General features: G+C 36.3%; 1 protein-coding gene and 1 pseudogene across 10 annotated transcripts in view; one reads left to right on the top strand and one right to left on the bottom strand.

The window, feature by feature from the left end:
* Nucleotides 1-18,241, bottom strand: part of TBC1D19 (TBC1 domain family member 19) — a 104,212-nt gene extending 85,971 nt beyond the window's left edge. For 2 of the 10 annotated variants that reach the window (XM_039848757.1, XM_039848756.1), the window contains exons 1-3: nucleotides 18,003-18,241; nucleotides 2,582-2,654; nucleotides 1,553-1,598 (exon numbers count right to left, since the gene is read on the bottom strand). In XM_039848757.1, coding sequence (XP_039704691.1) covers nucleotides 1,553-1,598; nucleotides 2,582-2,654; nucleotides 18,003-18,101 — 218 coding nt within the window. In that variant the 5' untranslated portion in view covers nucleotides 18,102-18,241. Of the gene's footprint in view, nucleotides 1-1,499; nucleotides 1,599-2,581; nucleotides 2,655-9,303; nucleotides 9,455-17,699; nucleotides 17,923-18,002 lie in introns of those variants that run through there. The other 8 variants (XM_039848760.1, XM_039848758.1, XM_039848763.1 and 5 more) reach the window with 8 other exon arrangements.
* On the top strand, nucleotides 10,262-10,380 carry LOC120591305 (uncharacterized; annotated as a pseudogene).
* Nucleotides 18,242-24,183: the final 5,942 nt, after the last annotated feature.

Raw genomic sequence — 24,183 nt, forward strand, 5'->3', positions numbered from 1 at the left:
TTTTAAATTTTGGAAGAATAAACTGAACATGTTCACCCACACTATGTAACTGGAAGGGCAAGTCTGTTTAATTCTGGAGTTCAGTTAAATGACTCATTTTGCTCTCGCACTAAGCTATGTCTTCCCACCTAGTCTTTATCAGAAATAAAGTATAATCTTGATCTCTCATTTGCCTTTATGTTTTATCTTATTTCTCAATTTATTCAGAACCCCAATGAGGAAAAAGGAAGTTTTAATGGACTCCTTCAAAATTATTCAAAAATATTTAGTTAACATCTACTGTGTAGGGTACTGAGGATATGACCATGAATGAAATAATGTCATGCCACAAGTATAAAAAGGCACTCTGTCTCAAGAACAATTTTCAAGATTGCATTAGATCACAAAAACGGCAATCATCAAATGAGAATCCATGTTTGGAATTACACACAACAGATGCTTTGATTCTACCAGTATCAAAGACAAAGACATTGAAATTACAAGCTTTCTATGTAATTGTCAGAGAGAGAAATCACCATGTTCGCATTAATCACGCTGTGGCATCTCTATACATATTGTGAATTTAAAACCTTACTTGTCATGGTGACTAGCACCAAAAGTATAGTCACAGTCAACTTTAATTAATAGATAATACTGATACATGATGTTAAGACTTCATAAACCAAGTGAGAAAATGGTGATAAACCAAGAAGCAAATATTGATTTTAAAAATGTGTGTCTAACACAGGTGCCCAGACTTTCATTGAGTCTCTTTATATTGAAATGGTTCTGGTAAACTGAGTTGTCTTGTTTTCCGGTTAACAGCAGGTTAGAAGGGGCAAGTTAGAAAGGGGAGCGTTAGAAAGGAGAGGATGCTACAGACACAGATGCATTGGTAGCGGTTAAAATAAACAAAGCGGACATAAGAATTCTGTTAGACTATATATAAACTGCATGAGGGCAGGAATTGTGCTTATTGTTCTATACTATATTCCCAGCGCCTAGCGTAGTGCTGGCACATGGTAGGTACTCAGTAAATAACTGATGAATAATAAAATATTTAAAAACTACAAAAGCTAATGTTCTAAATCTACATTTTTGTAATGACAAATAGTTCTATATACCTCAACAGACTCTGAGGGCAAGTCCACATAAACAGAAACATTCATTTCTTAATAATGATATTGATTTTGCAAAAAAAGTCAATTATATCTAGTACAGTCACTTATGAAGACAAATAAAAAGGGTAATATCTGAAATGGCAGCAATAAAAAGAAGGCTGGTTAGCTTCAGTTTTCTGAAGTGTTAACTTATGAGAAACATCTTATTCCCTAATTACACTGGCTAAATAAATTGTTAACATAAAATTTTTGGTGGTATAAAAACCCCACCTATTCATTATTAATTCTCAGGTAAAACTGTAATTGTTAAAAGTATTAACTTATTTGAAATGCTATTAAATACTAATGAGATATATTAATACAATGAGTATATATAGCAATACTGTATTCAGTACTTACAAAGTTAGTATAGCTAACATGACAGTATCTCAAAATAGGTATGAAAAACTCACACAGTCAGTTCACTATAAACAGCATTCTGAAGTTTCTTTTCCCAACCTGTTTTTTAAAAAAGAATAAAATATATAAACATATTAGTTTCTAATATACACATTATAATTAAATTTACCTAAAACTGTAACATCATATTCATTTTTGAAAGAACTTTATCAACAGCCAATTGCTATATAAAGTGTTATTAAGGAATTAGTTCCTATATATTCACTATACCCCTTGGCAAACACTGCATAGCCAAGTTGTAAACATGACATTATTTTTTAAGTAAAACTATTGCACCATTTTATCAGGATGGGAGGAAAATTCTCCTTTTTTTTTTTTTTTTTTTTTTTTTTTTACTGTTAAGGTACTCGATGAATGCCAAAATCTTTAGCGATTGTACTACTAGTGCTATGAAGAATGTTCTGAAGGAAGGGCAGAAACAGCCAGGCACTTGACAAACATAGATCACAAGTAATTAGTTACAACTAACTAATCAGTAAACTCCTAAACAACAGAAGCAGATTAGTATAAGGCACTGCCAATTAAACAAGTTAGATTAACCACTAACCACTTGAACTTTTCTGGGTAAGTAAACCACTTAATACATCAGTTTCATGTGCAAAGGTTTATAATAGGGAACTTCTCTTCTTGCTCTAAAAAGAAGTAGGATTTTCTTTTTTCTTTGAAAGGGTAGAAAAGAGGAGGGAAAAGAAGTGTAGAAGGAAAAAAGCCACAAATAAAAAGTAAAAGACAAGTCGCTTAACCAGGGAGGTTCTTCATACATTCAGGATATATTTTGATCAGGAAGGTAACAATACTTAAAAGTGGTTAACGAAAAGGAGTCATCCCCCACTGCTCCCGAATTTTTGCAGCATTTTATTAATATGTATGAAAGTTCTAATTCTTCCCAAATAAAAACCTATCCAGCCACCATTTCACAATTTCGAATGAGTAATTGGACAGCTGGGGATAAAATATTCCTTTCAAATAAAGTATTTCCTTATTTTGCCTTAAAGAATTAGGGGAAAAGGCAGCTTACAAACCTGAAGTTTTAAAGAATTCCTTAATGTCTTCTTTTAGTGATTCAAGTTTAATCTCGGGTCTCTGAAGACTGGCCTAATTTTGGAAAGAAGAAGAAAGAAAAAGACAGAGGTCAAAAGCAAGTCATTTAATACTAACTAAAATTTTAAAAAGAAATGTCCGAATGTGCATGCTATTTAAAAATTCCCATTTGAGGTCAGAGCACCTTAGAACTGGACTAGCTCTCAAGAGAGAAGACATTTTCACCTATTTTTAAAATAGAGGATCTGTGACAGCATAGTGCAGTCCACTCAAAATATAAAAACTTGCAGTTTATGAACAGTTAACATCATTTATGGTTTTTATCTTTATGAATATTTAACATCTATTTTTCTAGTAAGGAAAATACCCCAATTTCATAAGTTCATTCTCTTAATATACTATATTCAGCATATAAACAGCATCATCACCTAATGACCAAAACCCCAGTTGCATCCATAAAATAGATTTTTGAATATTGTCTTCCTCTTTGGAGTGCTGCTCAGTGTGAACCTGCATTTGTCGTGCATATTTCCGAAAAATATATAAAACTACAATTTCACAAATGTTTATTAGTATCTCTTTCATTTTCAACTGCAGGCTTTCTAGTCTACTGGTTTTTCATACTGCGATTTTTACCAAAAATAATAATTTCTTCAACTTAGAATGACTTCAATTACTTTCAGTGTGTTGGTCTTTCATCAACTCCTAGCTCTCTCCATCAAGTTCCAGAAGCCTATTTCTTAATAAGGCATTTCTCTTAGGATATCTTATAAGCAACTCAAACCTAGTAAGTCAAAAATTGATCTTGTTTTCCATCCACTGCCTTGCTCCTTCTCTTCTATTTTTTAATCCTTATCCATTCAATTACCATCCGCCAGATCTTCCAAATCAGAAACTTCCGTTATTCTCAATTGCACACTAACTCTTCTAAGATTCAACCCATTTCTGGGAAGATGGCATTAGTGGCAGTGCGTTTTGTTTTTAATCTCTGATTTCCACTTAAAACAGACCAGGCACCTAGATAGCAAAATCAAAATCCCAAGGAAAACATGTACAACAAAATTTGGTCCTAAGATATCCCCCATAAACCTAAAATACAAGCAGTTGGGGACAAACCAACAGAAACAAGATCTATATGGTATTAGCATCCATCCAGGAAAAAGCAGAGGGAAGCAGTTGGGTATTTGATGGAGGACTCCATAATAGCCAACAAGTATTCACTGGAACATATGATACACCAATTTTAGAACAAGAGCTAAAACTGGGAGGAGTTTTGCCTGCTCCAATATAGCAGACGAGGTCTGAAGAGACTGGAGTAACCTAGCATCTATGAATTCTCGAAACGGACCAACCAGGACACTTTCCAGAGAAGGTCACATTGAGGAGAAAATCTTGATAAAGTAATAAAACTTGAGGATGACAAGGAACGAACTTATTACCTTGAAAACTGTTAAATAAAGGAAAAGTCATTTACCCTGCCTTTCCTATAGAAGCTGTAACACTGGGTAACCAAATAATAGATAAGGGGCAATGTCTCTTTACAAGAGTATTCCAGCTAATAACTAAAACAGATATGATATATTTAGAATATCACCATTTTGCAACTCTTAATGAGCTACTAATTTTAGGCATTGGGCAAAAAACAGCTATTAACCTTGCAAAAGATAACCAGACGAGATGTGCTTCTCAATGAAAGAACACTCCACTGCCAACAGCCATGGCCACCTGAGTCTGCTAAAGCCGCTGGGTCCAGCTGTCAATTTACAAGTCAAACAAAGGACAGAGAAACATGCTAAGCTTAACTATGAGTGTGTAATCTGAAAAATTCAGGACGTGAGAAATTCTAAAGGTCAAACGCAAAGTTTCACTTTTTTACTAGGGTAGATTTTACAGTCATTCAGATTATAATAATTCATTATATTACAGATTTGTTTTGTATAGTTTGTGTTTTATTTTATGATCAAAAGAGTTAAAAAAGAAAAAAAAGAAATTATGTCCCCCAGTCAATTCCTTCTCTCCATTCTAAAGTCCTACACTTAAGTCTACATCCTCATCATTTCTTGTTGGAACAACACAATGGCTTCTGAACTGGACATCTGGCCACCTTATTTGAATTGCAACTATCCCCGACCCCCATTCTCACACCTTCTTATTCTACTTTTTCTTCTTTGTTAGCATTTATTATCTCCTAATATACTGCATGATTAATTTATTTACTACGTTTATTGGTCTCTATTTTGCTACACTTAGAAGTAGGCAGATATCTTTGTCCATTTGTTCACCGTTGTATCCTAAGTGCCTACAGTAGTTACTTTCACAAGTAGGTGGTCAGTAAATGCTTATTAAATAAATAAAGCAATTTCTCTTTTTTCCAATCCATCTTCTAGCGTTTTCGTCCTAAAACATAAGTCTTTCCTGGCTGTGGACCTCCATAGCACACATAAGAAGTCTAAACTTTTCAGCAGGGTGGGCACACTAGGCCCTTCATGATATGGACCAACTTATCTTTCCATATTTATCAGCTGCTTCTCCACCAAGCTAACAACATCCTCTCTTTTCTCATACCTCCTCCCTATGCATATCCTACTCTCTAGTCACAGTGAACTATATTCACTGATTCCCCAACTGCCAAAAACTTTAGGGGTTCCAGGCTTTTGTTCATGTTTCCTCAGATATAAGTGCCCCCCCACCACCTTGGCAAATACCTACTATCTTCCAAGACATTCCTCAAATACCACCTTCTTTCCCACCCTTGCCTGCAAAGATAGTACACTCTGTTCCTCTGTCATAGCATTTATGATGATTATCAACTCACCTATTTATCTTCCTGACTGTTAAATTCAAAGGCAAAATGTTATCTTCTTTATTTCTGCATTCCAAATGTTAACTTGGCATTGTTTCTTGAAAAAATTATACTGACCAAACCATGTTATATCCTTTTTAACAAATTTCCCCCAAAATAAACAAGGAACTTTATAAAAATTATTTTTAAGTTTGTTTTTCCTAGGATTTTAAAAGCTGCAAAACCCTGTTTATTATTCAAAAGCACTGTGGCAAAAGGAAATAGGTTTTCTTTTACTAAGCTTGTATTTGGAAATGACTCAGAGGTAGCACAATTTGAAGAACTTCAAGAGAGAAATGGTTATTCTTTCTAAACATTTTCAGCATTTCAAGGTTGCTACACCTCCTGGGTATACTTTTTTATATCAAAGGCAAACCAAATTCACTAATTGTCTCATCTAATTATAAAAATATTGAGAAATTGGAAAATCAAAAGAGGAACAGTAACAGAAGGACAACATGGTAAGGCACAGCATTTCTCAAACATGTTTTAGCAGCATAATCCCTTTTCAAATGAAATCTGAGCCCTGATAGGAACCCTATTATATAAAACACACTGAAAATGGTATTATTAGACAATGAGAACAATGAGTCTTTTGTTGTCTAAAGTATGATTAACATTAAAAAGGTACAACTTTATACTGCTATAGCCTCGATACACAATTTGTTTTTTGTATTTTGTTTTGGTTGCTCAATGTAAATAGAAATTCACAGAGATGAGTGTTTGCATTTTTAACAGCTATCCTGGCAATCTCAGCACACTCCCCAATTAAACTGCTGTGGGAAATTGAAGGAGAAGCAGTTGGAAATTTTTATTTTGAAGACAAATCACTAAAATTATTTATCATAAATACAAAAATCAGACAAAGAACTTCTGGTACTTGTAACTGCTAAAACTATGCATACCATAGTATTACTACCTCATGATGCATTGCTGGCTCACTTGTCCTGCATCTCAGCAGAGTACCATGATGGGGGCTGCTGAGCAGATGTACCTGTGCTCGGCTTGACCAACACCAAACACTGCACTACTATCCCCACTTGTACAATGTACCATGAGCGGACACACACAAGCCCAAATATTCTGAAAAACCAGTGCAGAATTACATCCTTCCTCAGTGATGACACATTTGTAAGTGTTCCAAACATAGGAAGAAATAGGAAAGAAGCAGGTTTTTGTTTTTGTTTTTTTCCCCCTGGGATCTACCCAGAAATAAGTTAATTTGGAAGCACAGTAGGAGATTATGAAGTATTTGATATAACAATGCATTTGAAAGAGTGTTGTTTCTTCATGTAATTTTAATTCAAGTATTTCTAAATGACTAGAACATTTTTAGAATCCTTGGATGTAATAGAGCATAGTTTAAAAACTACGTAGGACTAAACGAGAGAGGGATTTTGTATCAGAAGGCCTGGAATCATCTCTCAGCCGTATTTATTATCTTGGTCAAATTACTTAACCTCTCTGTATTTCAATTTTCTTTCTTTGCTTTTCTTTTCTTTTTTTAATAGGGAAACTATTAACTGAACTAAGTTATTGTGAGGCTCAAATATAAACTTTTCCAAAGTCATTTTTGGGCCCCACTATAGTAATCTCCTAACTGACCTCTCTACTTCACTCATTCCACTAGACCACTGATCTTCAAACTTTTAAGTCTCGGGACTCTCTTAAAAATTATTAAGGATCTAGGAGTGCTTTTGTTATGTGGATTACATCCCCTGATATTTACAGTATTAGAAATTAAAACAGAAAAATTAAACCTGGTTTCTTATTAGTACGGCAGTTCCTCGAAAAAAATGAATTACCATATGATTCAGCAATTCCAATTCTGGGTACACACCCAAAAGAAATGAAGGCAGGGACTTGAACAGATATTTTTACATTCGTGCTCATAGCAGCATTATTCACAACAGCTAAAACATGAAAGCAACCCAAGTGTCCACAGATGAATGAATGGATAAATAAAACTGGTATATACAACAACGGAATACTATTCAGCTTTTAAAAAGGAAGACAATTCTGATACATCTATGACACAGATGATATTTGACATTATAAGTGAAATAAGCCAGTCACAGGAAAACAAACATAGCAAGTCCTCAAATAACATCGTTTCGTTCAACATGATTCTTACATATGTCAATTAGTCTATGGTAAATTGGTTTCATTATGTATCATTTCATTTAAAGTTGCAGAACCTATCCACAGTGTTAAGTGATGACTTACTGTACCATCGGATTCCTCATATAATAAGGTACCTAGAATAGTCAAATTCATAGAGTCAGAAAGTAGAATAGTGGTTGCCAGGGACTGTGCGGATGGGGAAATGGAGAGTTCTTGTTTAATGGGTACAGACTTTCAGTTTGGGATGATGAAAAATGTTCTAGAGATAGACAGTGGTGATTACTGCACAAATGTACTTCATGCCACTGAACTGTACACTTAAAAAATAGTTAAAATGAAAAATATTACATATATTTACCCCAATAAAATTATTACATATATTTTACCACAATAAAATTATTTAACTAATTTAAAAATAATAATATAAACCCATTAGAATGTATTAACCTAAATATTTTTATTAAAAAGAACTATATTTTCAGAAAGAAAAGTTAGGCATTATTTTACATTTTTGCAAATCTGATATTTGGTTTAATAAAAGATAGCTGGATTCTTCAATCTGCTGGGATATTCCATCTGTGACACTAGATTATTTTGACTGATGTAGATGAAAAAATCAGTGTATATATAATTAGTGTATATATAATAGTGTATATATAATCAGTGTATATATAATCAGTGTATATATATAAAAATCTGTGTATATATACACAGATATATAATTGGAAAAGGGAAGGGTATTGTAATATCCTTTTCTAATAAGGTTGATATTCTCCTTTGATAGTACACCAAAGTTTAACAAGGAGTAGTGTCCTACAGATTAGCTGCAATGCTGAATCTGAATATCAATAAACTTTTCATACTTTATTATTATATGAATATGTATCAATCTGCCTCACACTTTGAACCAATCTTCTACCTATACATGCTTTTGTAACATTATGCATTGATCATTTCAAATATATTGACTGACTAAGTGATGCAGTGGACACATTTTATTAAACAATATCAAAAAGCAACATTCTTTAATATCATCATCAATAGCATCAGAAAAGTCTTTAAGTAGTGGGAAGCCAGCAAGTTCACAGAAGTGGATACAGTTTTATAGAATCTAATTTTTATTTAAAGCTTGAATTTCATCACTGGCAACACATAATGGTTTTCCTTGAAGTGAGGCTCACTTTGTTTATTTTAGGGAAAATGTCTGCCAAATACCTAAGTCTGAGTAACAATAGTTTGTCAATTGTTCTTTTAAGTAAAAATGGTGTTTTGTTTTTTTAAAAAGCAGTTATGCTTGTAACTCAGTTGATCACTGAATTGCAGGAGTGCTTTTCCTCTAGATAATCATCTTACTTCAACATACAGCAGAAGTGCCTAATGCATACTTTCCATTTTCTCAAACAGAATATTTAAAAATGTGTATGTAAGAAATGAGATTTAATAAAACTAATAACTGTTTACTGTTTCATCAAGGACACTCAAGTAAAACTGACTTTTTTAACTGTAAATACATGATGGTGAAGAATACAACAACTACTAATACGTTTTGGTACAAGTCCCCTGCTTTGTGCTAAGACACCAGCAGTTAAACGCACTGCCACTGTTTCTTACCATCAGCACAAATGTCAGCACAATGAGATTTTCTTTTTTAAAAAAGGTGTTATTGTATTACAGATTATATATTGTATTATATAAAATAGTTTTGACCTGAAAGCACCAGGGGTCCACAGACCATACCTTAAGAACCACTCCACTAGACTATAGGCTTCTTGAGGACAAGTGTCTTTCATCTCTGTACCCCAGGATCCAGCACAGTACCTATCGCATAGTACTTCGGAAACACGTTTTCAATGAGTGTGTTTGCTCTACACATTCCTTATATCCAGACCTGCAAAATCCCATGGGAAACACAAGACAAATAAGACACTGTTCTTCTTCTCTGGGATTTTTAGTCCAGAAAAGAATAGCCAATTTAAAAAAATAAAAAACTAACTCCACCATAAGAAAGAAAATATGTTACAACAGAGGTACCATCCAGGGAAAGGAGCAATGAAGAAACTAGAAAGAGGGATCACGGGAGAAGAGGCTGAGGAGCAACGGCATGGGAATGTTCCCGAGCACCGACAGTCTGTGGAACAGCAGAAGTTCCAATAGAATGTGGGAAGGAATAAAGTGCAGGATGAAGCTGGAACACTCTCCTTTACCCCCGTCCTGCTTACCAGTGCCAGATGAACGCTCCTAAAAACCACCTTCATGTCTTCACCCTCCTCAAATACCTCAGTGACACCTTCACTGCCTACAGAATAAAGGCAAACTCATTCTGGCATTTACGAGCCTCTAAAATCTACTCCTACCTAACCCATATAATCTGTGCTCCCTAGAAGTGCCCTACAACAGAAACCTGCTTAGCTTTCTCACTGTTCTTACATTTGGAATTCACTCCCATCTTCCCATCCTGGGTACCGTCCAAGTCTTCTCCATCCTCAGCCAGCCATTTCCTTTTAGTATAATCTCTACCCTAGTATAAGCCTATTCATTTGCATTCTTCTTTCAATAATTAAGTGAACACTTCCTGTATGCCAGTTGCTGGATATAAAAAGAAAAACAAGACATAGTCCTCCCTCGCTCTTGATGAAGTCACAATGTATTGAAGGACATAAACAAAATGAAGGAAAAGTGTGATAAAAAAGGACATGTCTACAGCCATGCTACCCTGAACAAGCCCAATCCTATGTGATCTCGGAAGCTAAGCAGGGTCAGGCCTGGTTAGTATTTGGATGGCAGACTATCTAGGAAGACCAGGTGCTGTAGGCGCAAAAAAAATAAAAAAATAAGGGATTGTAAACTGACAAGGTCCTTGCAATCTGTGAAGTCAATCAAGGGTTGCCTTGCTTAAAAAAAAAACAACAAAAAAGGACATGATGCCCTTTCCCACCACAATCTCCAAGCATTCTTATCATGAACATAATTGTTTTGGACTTTGTCTAATTTCTCCCAAGAGCCCCTCACCACCACAGAAGAGAGGCTCATTAAAACATGTTGAGTATTCCCATTTCTTCCTAAAATTTTTGGATCTTTCTAAAACTGTGGACCAGATTTGTTTCTATAATTTTAGTAGTCCCAATGGACATGCCTTTGGCCAGGAATAAGTCTTAACTTCGAAACGGAAATTTTGGCCCCATGCCAGCTGACGGTGCCCTACCCTCAATCTGGGTTGTGTAACTGGAGCCCTGCTCTGGTTTCTCTCACCTGAAGATGGATCCCTCACTGGTTTCTTTTGCTGATGTCCCCAAGCTGACCCACTTCTCTGCCAGCACTGGCTGTCTTAACCCCCTCACTCCTCATCTTTACTTTAGCCTCCTTTCATAATACACTTTATGCCTGAAACAGTCTTCAGTTTACATTTAGTAATCTATCTTTTCCCTCTCATTTCAACTTGGCCCTACCTAATTCAAGAATCTTACATGACCTTCTCTAAGCAACTCAGTGCAGGAATAAAACATGGAGAGATATACTTACTTACACAAAGCAAACCCACATTTTAATAGTTATCTTATCCCTCCAGTACATAAATTCTATGAAGACAAGAGGTTTCGTACTTTGAAATCCTGTACACCATAATTAATTTCTTCATTGTCTCACTTTCCAGGATTAAAGGACATGACAGTAGCCAAGGTTGGTATGGGCGAGGATGATATCACTCCCTGATTCACACCAAACACAATCAGAGTCCCTGAATTATTCATTTATATATCAACAGCAGTGGTCCAATCTGGGGTTTCCCCTAGTATATGCCAAACCCCACCCTAGAGAGGGCGGGGAAAAAAAAGAAGATAAGCTCTAATTATGGCACAGGTTTTTCAATAACAATATATGTTCTACCTATCCATGCCTTTCAAACAATATATTTAATTAAAATATTTAATTAAATCCATTTGATTTTCATTTCCCTAAAATAAATAATAAATGATCAGTTTCTTCTCTCCTTTTTTATGCTCTCAAAATTCTGTATATATGGTACATATTTCTGATAATGATGAATACAAAACAAACAATATTTGAGATATAAGCTCATAGGTTTTTTAGTAAAGGGACACTAGCATTGGGATGCTTTGGAGTTCAAGACTTGTGACAACATCCTATCATTTATATTATGTCTTTTCTCTCCAAAGCCTATCTTCTTTCAGTTTCCTTCCTTTCACAATTCTATTACTTATAATAACAATCTGAACAAAAAGACTTATTAAATACTTAATGGAATGGAAATAACATTTGAGGTTTTACACAACATCCATTTTAAGTACAAATAATGCATGATACAAATAATGATGATCTACTGCTAGATATCAAATTTGGATGTAGGCTATTATTCTAGTGTCTAGAGGATGAGTGAGCGTATTCAATTTTAAGATGCAGGTTGGCTTCATAACAAAGTAACTGAGGAAACTCAGAAATCAAAAACATAACCCCTTCTAGAAACACAAGATTCCATGTTACCGCACTAAGATCTTAAATAATCAAACTTCAATATATATAAGGATACATGAAAATACAGTCAATGCTTAGTTATAATACAAAAAGAGAAGCAATAGTGGTGGGGGAAAATCTAAAAATCATTTACGTTGTCTTTGAAAATGCTCTATGTGCTTTTATTTTTCTAATTAACTTTTTTCCTAACTGCTCCAGCATTTTCTGTGTATGCTCAAACAGACAAAATGGAAGCAGTCCAGAAAATGCTGGTGGCAAGAAAATGCCCTCCAGAATAAATTTGTAAAGGCATTTAACAAATAAACATCCAGTTATTTAAAAGTATAGTGTCAAAGCTGATTTGTAAAGTTGGCTTTTAAGAGTTAGTTGATTTCTATTAAATGTTGATGGATATAAACTAAAGCAAAGTTGTTATCACATGTTTTTCAAGTCCAAAACTGCATTATCTTAAAGAGTTCTATAATTATATTTTTGAATTTATAATACTATAAGTCTGTTATTTTATCTTAAGAACTAATAAATATATGTTTTTGAGTTTCCCATGTAATCATCTCGTTACTCTGCTTTATCTTTCTCTCTATTCCCTTGCCCTCCTTTTTATTTTATCAATTAACTGTCTGATGTTATAGATATGGATACATAATCCTTTATTTGAAATTCCAAAAACTTGAAAACCAAAGTTTTTTCATAATGCAATTGGGGCAAATATGTCCTGACTTGAACTTATTTGACAGGAAAATCTGATCTGACCTGAATTGACATGAGACTATTTATAGTCCTTATTTATCACACTTGTGAAAATCCACACATTTTGCTGCATAAATATTAATGCGTATAATTACAAGGTGCTGCAAGACCATGTTAGGGATATTAAATAGCATACTGTATATGTATAAATTACCTTTCTAAATTGAAAAAATATAAATTCCAAAGCACATCTGGCCCCAGGGTTTGGATAAGGGATTGTGAGCCTGTTTTATTTGTAACATTAGCATCAATCCATGAGGGCAAAATTTTATCTTATTCACTATTGTAACCCCTGAGCCTAAAATTGTGCCTGACACAAACTAAATGCTCTTAAAACTCAACAATAAGAAAACACCCAATTAAAAAAATGGGCAAAAGATCTGAACAGAAGGCATACAAATGGCAAATAAACATATGAAAAGAAGCTTAGTATTCTATGTCATTAAGGAATTGCAAATTAAAACAACAGTGAAATATTACAACATACCTATTAGAATGGCTAAAATCTACAACACTGATAACAGCAAATGCCGGTAAGGATATGGAACAACAGAAACTTCCATTCATTGCTGGTAAGAAGGCAAAATGGTACAGCCAGATGAGCTGAAAACTTAGGCTGACACAAAAATCTACATACGAATATTTTCAGCAGTTGTATTCATAAGGGCCAAAACCTGGAAGCAAGCGAGACATCCTTCAATAGGCGAATGCATATACAAACTGTGATACATCCACAGTATAAAATACTGTTCTTCAAAAAAGAAAAAAATAGAGGAACATAATATGTATTGCTAAGGGAAGGAAGCCAGCTAGAAAAGGCTACATACTATGTGAGTCCAATTATATGACATTCTTAAAGGCAAAAAAAAAATAGAAACAATTAAAAAAAAAAAAAAAAAAAAAGCAGAAGAGGGAGGAATGAGTAGGTGGGCATGGAATATTTTCAGGGCAGTAAAACTATTCTATAAAGTAGTAAAATAGTGGACATATGACATTATACATTTGTCAAAACCCTTAAAACTGTACAACACAAAGAACCCTAATATAAACTAAGGGCTTTAATAATAATGTATTAATATTGTTTCACCAATTGCAATAAATGTACTACACTATGCAAGATGTTAATAATAGCAGAAATTGTATGCAAGGGTAGAGGGAATATATGGGAACTCTGTATCTTCTGCTCAATTTTTCTGTAAAGTCACAACTATTCTAAAAAATAAAGTCCACTAATTAAAAAAATAACTTCCCCAAATAAAATCTGAGACACAGGCTTCATTAGAGAATTCTTCCAAACATTTCATTTTAAAAAATCTCATAACGCTCTTGCAGCAAATAGAAAATAAAAAGGGGGGAATATAAAACTTATCAAAGACATTATAAGAAATGACAATTACAGACCAATCTTTCTTGTGGACATAAATGCAATTCTGAAACACCTATTATTGGAGTTCTGCTAACAGAATGTAGAAAGCCAGTATAAGAAATGTCTCTCCCACCCCAACAATGAGAAAAAATAGTATAATCTACAAAATCATAACTTTTGAACTTATCAGAAACTGAAGATGTAAGACAATCAAGTGAACTAAATTCCACAGGATAACAAGCCCCTTCAAGGACAGCTGGGACTCCAAATTATTTCACCTTTGGCAGAGCACAGGAGGAAAAGGAGGCTACCTAAGAAAAAAGAAATCAGCTAATCAGCTAAAATTTTAACTTATAGATTAGATGTGGGCTAGCATGTTAGTATAGAATGACTGGGAGCTCAAAACACAAGGGGAATTCATACTTCCTTGCATGCTGTTTTCCAAAGTCTTCTACCAGATGCCCACACAAAAGACTAGGGGAAGATCAGGGAACTGTAGAGAGCCCCTTTTTTTTGTGACCCAGGTGTGCAAGAAGGGATAGGTTGCCACTGCAGAACAAGCATAGAACCATGCCACCTTGCCCAAACTCTCCTCTCATGTGAGGAAAAGGCATCAAACCTCTAGGGGAGGGTTGAGAAACTAAACCACTCTGAACACCAGGCAATAATTCATTGCTTCTGGGGTGAGATAAATGCAATAACTACCTACTTCATGGAAAGGTAGGGAAACTTTCTTGGGCTCAGGATCATATACCAGTATAAAGCAGAGGTAAGCCAGAACTAAGGAGGAGCAGGAATCTGTCACAGATAGAGTTTGGCTGCCAGTGGGAGAAGAAGAAGGAACTCTGAGAAAGGCCCACTCCTAATGCACATGGACTTAGACAGTACCAAGGAATCAGAAAACACCTGTACCTACCATGGGGAAGGAATAAGAGCAAGGAGAGAGACTTCTCTCTGTGGCACAGGTAAGCAGAGACAGATGCAAGTGGAGGATGTAGTAGAAACTCTGAGAAAACCCCTCTTATATCCCAGGACTCTTTCTAAGCACAATGCTACAGCAGCCCACCATATTTGAAGCCCGTGGTACACTGAAGCTAATAACAGTAATAACAAAATTCAAACCTAGCTTGCCTCCTGACTGTTTTGACGGAAGCCTCCATACTCAGTCAGGATATAAAACACTTCAAAAAAATTGTCAAACTCTTTGACCTAATTGACATTTATAGAAAAGCAACAGCAGAATGCTAATGCTTTTCAAGTACAAATGGAGCATTCAACAAGATAAATAACCTAAATAGCCCTACGTATATTTTTTAAATTAATTTTTTTTATTTAAAATGTTCCCACAAAGAAAACTCCAGGCTCCAATGACCTTACTTGGAATTCAACCAGACACTTAAGAAGAAATAATATTAATTCCAGACAAGTTCTTCCAGGAAACAGGAGTGAAAGGAACACTTCTCAATTCAATTTATGAGATCAACATTACCTGATATTAAAGCTAGACAAAGATGTTAAAATAAAACCACAAACCAATTTTTATGAAAATACTTGTAAAATCTTCAACAAAATATTAGCAATTCGAATCATAAAATATATAATAAGAATAATACATTTGCATTATAACCAAGTGGAAAGTATCTCAGGAATGCAAAGCTGGTCCAAAATCCAAAACTCACCATGTTAACATCTTCAATCTAGTAAATGGCATCTATACAACATTGCACTGGAGGCACTAGCCAGTATAACAAGGCAAGAAAAAGAAATAAAAGGAATAAAAGGCATATAGATTGGAAAGAAAAAAGTAAAACTATATTTATTCATATTTGAAACAAGTACCTAGAAAACCCTAAACGATCTACAAAAAAAGGCTCTATAATAAATAAGTTTGGTAAGGTCACAGGATGCATGGCAGATAAATATCAATTGTATTTCTGTATACTAACAAGAAACTATTGGAAATTGAAATGAGCAAAAAGTCAACATTTATAATAGTATCAAAAACATGAAATACTTTGGGGAAATCTTAAAATATGTGCAAGATTCGTATAATGAACTGTAAAACACTGACAATAGAAAATGAAGAAAATATAAATAAATGGAGAGATAAAGTGTATTCATGGGCCAGAAAATTCAATATTGTTAAAGGGTCAATTCTTCTCAAATTAATCTATAGTTTCAATAGAATCCTAATCCAAATTCCAGCAAGCTTTTTTGTAGTAATTTACAAAATGATTCTAAAAATGTATATGGCATCTAAATGTAAAAGCTAAAACTATAGATCTAAATGTAAAAGCTAAAACTATAAAACTTCTAGAACAAAACAAAGATTCTTAGGTAGGGCACAAAAAGCACAAATTGTGAAAGAAGAAATTGATAAAAAAAAATGTACGTAATCAAAATTAAAATATTTTGCTATTTGAAAGACCCAGTTAAGAAAATGAAAAAATAATCCACAGACTTGGGGAAATATGTGCAAGGTGCATATCTGATAAAGGACTTGTGTCATATATAAAGAATCCTTAGAATTCAACAATAAGAGAACAAACACAATTTTTAATGGGCAAAAGATGTGAACAGAATACTTCACCAAGGAAGATATAAACCTAATAAGATGCTCAATATCATTAGTCATTAGGGAAATGCAATTTAAGTCACAATGGGATATCATTACACTCCTACAAGAGGAATGTAATTAATAAATAAAATTAATTAATAAAAAGCTGACATCAGGTAATAGCAAGCAGGCAGAGCAACTGAAACTCTCATAATTGCTGGTGGAAATGCAAAATGCTACAGCCACTTTGGAAAAGTTTGGTAGATTCTTATGAAATTACACATACACTTACTACACAATCCAGTAATTCTACTCATAGATATTTATCCCAAACAGGGGAAAAATAAATATTCAAACAAAAATCTGTACCAGAATGTATATATTAGCTTTACTCACAATCTCTATAACCAGAAACAACCCATAACTGTATAACCGAAAATGCCCAGCAAACCAATGAATGAATAAACCAATTATAGTACATCAAAACAATGAAATATTACTCAGCAATAAAAAGGAACAAAACTGAGATAGGAACTAGACTTACTAAGGTGATCACTTCATAAGGTATACAAATATCTAATCACTATGTTGTACACCTGGAACTAATATAATACTGTTTGTGAACTGTCATTGAAAATATTTTTTAAAGGAACAGAACTGAAATACCAACAACATGGATAAATCTCAAAAGCATTATGCTAAATGACATAAACCAGGCACGAAAATTTATATACTGTATGGTTCCATTTATGACATTCACACACACAAAGGCAAAGATCTGCTCAATCTCTGCATCCAAAGAACCTAGTATATTAGAAAATACTCAGTAAATGTGGGGTGGACGGACAGAGGGGGAATTATTGCCGATAGGATAGAGTGAAAGGTTACAGACTGAAGCTAAAGCAAAAAAGCACCTGGGGGGCTCAAACCCACCTACAGAACAGAAAAGGTGAAGGAAGGCGTGGTCCAACCTACCTCCGCTGATTCCAGCAGTTTAAAAAAATTAGACCCGGCAACGGTCTACAGTACAAATGAATAATCTCAGCGTTTCTCTGGCCTGAAGAAAGCCTTGATGCGCCCCACCCTTCTTTAAAAACCTATTACCCCACTCGCGAGGCTGAGCAAGTGGACCTTACACATGGAAGAGAGGATCTTCCGTGCACAAGAGCGGGCTGGAGTGACCAGAAGCGGGCCTCGGCTTAGGTTAGCGAGGTTCAGAAGACCAGGCACCGCCGCAGCCCCGCCCGTCTCCATCCCTTCCCACTCGGCCTCACTTACCCAGGCCTGCCGTTCCAACTGAGCGTACAGATTGGAGCCCTTGAGCTTTTGGACTATTTGAGCAATAATGAGAGACAGATCCGACTGCTCTTGCAACATTTCCCCTGCCCTAGGCCGCCAGACAGCGGAGACAGGCAGCCGGCGCGAAGCGAGCGGGCTACAGGGTCCCACTTGGGGCTAGTGACACTTCTCTGGGACCTTATTATGCTGGGACTCCTCCGGGCGTTACCAAGCAACTGCGGGCCTTGTGTCCGCTCCTCTCTGGTCCCCCCGGCGCCTGAAGGTCTCAGTACCTGCGTTCCGTTTTCGGAAAACGACCTGCTGGGAGGTAGCTTTTCATTGCATTGTTCTTGCTTAGTTTGTGGTTGAAAGGCAAGAGGCGCTCTTTCTTCCAGAGACACAGCGCTTCTGATGTACGAGGGGAACTCAGAAAGTCATTCATTTTTGTATTTTATTATAAAGGATCATTCCTCTTTTATCTTTCAATCTCTGCAGAAACAGGGCTGTGCACACAATGACACGGCAAATTGCAAGAATTATCAGGCTCTGACACTAGCCGCGTGAATTTAGGCGAGGTACTTAAATTTCAGAATTCAGTTTTCGCCTTTAAAATAATACGCAGTTCACAAGATGTTGTGACGATTAGCTTAGGTAACAATTTTGAGAGTTCCTAGCAGTAAACTTAGCACACCATTTTATTTCCATTTCTTCTGCTCCCATTCTCTGTGGTCTTATGCCAAAAATAATCAGACTGGGTCCTCTTGTGGAACAACTTAACCGGGAATCATTTATTGACAGGTTTTCTGGGAAGCACTGGCAATTCAAGGATGAGTAAGACATTGTCCCAGTCTTCAAGGAATGTACCATCAAGATTCCTCTTCTCCCATGTATTCATTCATTCAATCACTTATTCAAACTCATTCAGCTTTTATCTTATTGAGCATTTACGTACAAGAAACTGTGTGGGTGCAAAGGTAAATAAAACATGGTTCTTGCCTTCAAGGAAACATACCAAAGATCCTGAGGAGAACTAGAAATAACTGTTTTAACCAACTGAATGACATTTCCAAAGGCAGCTAGGAAAAGGTGTATGGAATAATACACACATTAGAATACCTTGCCAAAATAATCAAGAATTTGTTTCGAATGTGAATATGTATATACTCTAAGCGAAGCAAAGGTAGGACTCCAAGAGAACAGACCAAGATTGCTGCAAAAACTCTAGCCTAACTACATTAAACTTTAATGTGCTTAGAAATCAGAAGATTCCTCCTGTGGGGCCTGCTAAACTGCATTTCTGAAAACTCCCAGGGGATTGTGACACTGTTGATCCAAGGACTACATTCTGAATAGCAAAGGACTAGAGCAGGTAAAAAATAGAAACTCAAAGGTACTGGACCTCTGGCATCTATGCATGACACCCCACTATTCATAACACCACTGTTCAGAATATTGTGATGGGTAATTTGGATTTCAAATAATGTATTTGGTCAGGTTTGTTTGTTAAAACAACTTTGGAAAGAAGCAAGCAGGGAGAAAAAGTAAAGGCAATTAATAACATTCTACGAAACATAGTTTTTCTACAAAACATGTAGTTTCTCTACAGAACATTCTCCCATAACTCGGAATTTCTCAGATTTACCGATGAGTTAATCTCCACTCTTTATCAGCTCTCCATTCCAACACCCCACCCATTCATGAATCTCCCAGCACAAACCTCATTTTCAACAATAACAACAGCAACGAAAACTATGGAGACAGTTCTTTTGAGATTGAAAGGAGTAAAGTGATTAATAACTAACGAGATAAGGATGCTTATGCTGAGAAGGTTAAAAACCACAGAGGGGAAAGAAGATAAAACTGTGGAGCAGAAGGAAAGGTGTGGTGCCTGGGACAGAAAACAGCCTACCTCCCTTCCTGCTGCGCACCCTTGGGACTGCATGAGTCCCTGCCCTAATCAGAGTTTCAGCTTTCTAGTCTGTAACAAGAGGGTGAAATGCTCACCTGAGGGGATATTATGAGGAACAAATGTACCTAGCATAAAATATCAATAAATAATGTGAATAAATTAAATATTAAAATTGAGATAAGGAAATAAAAATAATGCCCTGTACTATTAAAAGGGGTATGAATGGAAAGTAACTAAATGTAGCAACATATATAAAAGTGCCAGGACAATTCTTCCCACTGATAGAGGCTTTTAAATTAAAGTTTATTTAAGGAGAGAGCAATTTTCAGTCTTAAAGCAACAGCTAAGAAGTGTAGATTTGATTCTGAAGGCATGCCCGAGCAAAAAAAGAAATCTTAATTCTAACATTAAAAAAATTGTTTCTTACATAGATAGAAACAGGTGCATTGAAGTATAATTCAATTCCAGGACGCCCTCTGTTCTCTTTTTCCAATTCTATTTAGCAAAACTTTTCAGAACTGCTCTGTGCTAGGAATGGCAAGGAATACAAAGGTGAGTAAGAAATAGTACCTTATCTCAAGGAATTCTTAGTCCCAACTGGATGGCGAGGCCAGTGCACAAAGAGCTGTCATGGTAGACAGGCCCCTTGAGTCTCCCACCCACATATCTGGAAATCATATTATTGAAGTTACTGTTGCATAAGAAACAGAAGGTGTAGAGTCCCATCTCCATCCCACACGGGGGAGCTTTGCCTTGGAAATTCTTATTCTATCCAGAGTGAGGGGAGATTGGGAAAACATTCTATTTCTGACATTTTAGAGTGAACCATGACCCAGTCTAACAGATGAATAGCAAAAGGAATCCAGTCTTATCTGACTGGTTAAAACTATATAAACAGAGACAAAAGTGAAATAGAGACAGAGGGAAGTCTCAAAATTCCCTCAAATTCAGAGCAGAGGCACTTCTGGGCTCACATGTGTAAGGCTCTGCGCCCAACACTGCCTTTCTCAAACCTACTATGCTTTAATCTATTTACAAATTCCATTGTGGGTGAGGGGTGGAGGGACACATTTGAAAACTATGACCAGTGGCCTCACACAAGCAAAGATGTAGACACCATCAAAATCAGCTGGGCAGCCTAACACAAAAATGAGGCACACGTCAGGGTATCTTGGAACATGTCCTTACTTTATTCACACTAGTAGGGCGTGCATAAACTCTACAATCTACAATAAAAAGTATTTTCAGCTGTTGGTTTAGAAAGAGACACTTCCTTTAGCAGGACATGTCTGCAGAACAAATTGAGCTGTGCGCCATCAAGAATTGATAATAAATAAAAATGATGTGTGTTTTATCACGAATGTCACAGATGTCACTGTCTTTGGGAACAAATGAGCTCATAGATATTAATTACCTGTCGCTGGATAGTTAGCTCCCACATGCTGGAATAAGACCTTGGGCTCTTCAAAGTCTCTTCCTGTTACTTCTGGGACTCTTCAGAAAGCGGCACTTGCGTGCCTGGGGAAAAATCTGCTTGTGATCTGCTTTGCCTGCTTCAGTGATGTCTGATGCCCCAAAACTGCTGTCTAAACTGCTGCTTCTTGGTGCTCCCAAAACTGCAAAACCCCAGAGGTGCTTAAATCCCAAGGCTCACGAAAGCTCTCTTGAAAAAAAGCCCCTTCTGATTCTGCAAGCCATCTCTTTGCAAAGGTGGTCATATCTTGTTTCTGAGTCCGGGCTGAGTGTCAGACCATGTTCTCCTCCACTTCCCCATCTTTCACGCCTCTGGCCCTAGGCGATGATGTGTGAATGGAGAGGACTGGGCTACCGGTTCCATGAGCGATCTCAGGGACTGTGTTGACTCCATGTAGAATATAAAACTCACAGGAGAAAATCCAAGCAACAATGATTTAAATCATAGGATATTTATTATTACCAACAAGTCTGAAGCAGTGTTCCTAGGCTGGCTCAATAACTCAAAAGCTCTCTCTCTCTCTCTCTCTCTCTCTCTCTCTCTCTCTCTCTCTCCCTCTCTCTCTCTCTCCCCCCTATTTTGCCACCTTTCGAATATTGGCTTTCACTCTCCAGTTTATTGCTTCAAAAGACAGACATGAATTGGGCAAAATAAAAGAGTTTTTAATGATTGTGTATGTCTCTCTTTTTTGAAGAAAGACTGTTTTTCCAAGACTTCCCCATACATCTTATTGCCTGAAGATGTGTCACATGACCACCTCTAGCTACAAGAGAGGCAGGCAAGAAATGATCTGGTATTTTATCCTCAATCTTGGAAGAAAGATAGAGAAGAATGGTTTGTAGATTCTACTATTTTGTTCAGAATACTTCAGTGTAAGAGTGTTACTATGATATGATGTGAATGCACATTCCTGACTGACATTTGGGCTAATCAGACCACAAATAAATTAACGTACTTAGAGTTAGGCAGTATCCAGATCACTTCCCCTTCACATAGAGTGGATTGTGTGCAGTTCAGGACCTAGAATCTAAATTATAGTACTTATCGATGTGGCACTTTCTCAGTAACATGGTGACCTTTTAAAAGACAAAAACAAATAAGATGGGCCCATTTGAAAGTAAGGTCTATGAGTAAAAGATTACATGACACTTGCAAATGTTATTATAAAAAAAGGAAAAATTAGTGACTTATGAAGAAAGCAGTTTGTTCACAAATGACTTTTGATGAAGGCCTCTCTATATCTAGAGGCCACTCTACTGGAATTTTAGGTTATTCCCTCTGGTTGAATAAACAGAAATAAAATTGGAAATAATCTATTCTCTAATATAATCTGTACTTCCTAGGGCAAAAGAAGTTCGCTGCTGCCAAATGATGTCCTAATTTCTCCAGGCATTTCCTCTAAGTTTCAGGTACTACAGCAGAGCAGGATCCACTCAGCTCATTTCCTCCCCAGTCCTCTGATTACAACTCTGCTTTCTCACCTCCTCCTCCAAACCGGACCCAACACTTCCACTCCAAGATGTCTCCTTTTGTATTGTTCTTTTTTATTTTACATGGCCTTTCTTCCATTGCCTGTTGGAAAACTTACATAATGTCTGCCCTCTTTGTTTTGCTCCAACTTTTCTGAAGGTACAGGGACACATGCAACGTAGGCATATAGATGAGAATAAAACAGTTCCAATATTAAGTACTTGAGATCAAATTAAAGTTTGCAGTAGGGCTTGCGCCTATCCATTATGGAAGGTAAAATTTGTCCTTATGGATGCAGACAGGGAATTAGGATTTAGTTATAGTTCTAGACCTAGAAAGAAGATCAAAACCATATGTCAGAAGCTCAGTCACCTGGGAGAAGAGCCAGTGAGGGGCAGAGCATGGACTCTCATGCATATCCAGCAGCTCCACACTGCAGATACTGTTAACAGAAGGGGCTTCTAGGGAAGGGGCCGGCAGGTGTATTACTAGGACTTAAGCCTGAGACAGGCAGTGGAAGAAGCAAGGGCACGGACCCTGAATAAAGCGAGCGTCCTGGCAAGGAGGAGCCTTTCAAATGGGAAATTGAATTAAAAGTTTTACACAGAGAAGAGAGAGGAAAAAGACAAACTACACTAAAACATGAGAACGCAAGGGTATTTAGCTCAAATACCCTTGCGTTCTCATGTTTTATCTCAAAAATTCATAAGACTATGTGTGTATTTCAAAATATGCCTCTGTGTATTCTAATATAAAAATGTTTTAAATAATGGAACATCTACAAATTAATGTACCATTTGTATTCTTGGTGTTTTGCACACTCCATGGCACACAACTAAATGCCCCGAGGGCATGGTGTCCCAACACCATTAAACCTAATAGCCCACAGCTATCCCCTACTCATTAATATACCCTGTTTTATTATTTTTATTCCCTTTCCTGCCTCATTTCCCCAGTCCCCTACCAGTATTTGCTGAGATCACTCCCAATACACTATTTTGAGTTCTTATTTCAGAGTCTTCTTCTGGGGAAACCTAATCAAGTCTAGTACCTAATATGGTACCTAGAAGGTAGCAGGCACTTCTTAAGTGCTGGTTAAAGGTGGGGTTGCTTGGGTGGAGTCTTCTCCAGGTGAGGTTGCTTGGCTGGAGTCTTGCAGCTTTAAGCCCAAATTTTCAGCCCAGCAGTTTTCCAGACTTTACATCCTTGCGTTCAAGGAGAAGAATATCACCAGACGTATTATCAGTCAAGATCCCCCAAAGGAACAGAACCAATAGGAGATATATAAAAATATAGATGATATAGATATAGGTAGATACAGATAGATA

The sequence above is a fragment of the Pteropus medius genome, unplaced genomic scaffold (genome assembly GCF_902729225.1).
Source record: "Pteropus medius unplaced genomic scaffold, Ma_sr-lr_union100, whole genome shotgun sequence".
NCBI classification, from domain to species: domain Eukaryota; kingdom Metazoa; phylum Chordata; class Mammalia; order Chiroptera; family Pteropodidae; genus Pteropus; species Pteropus medius.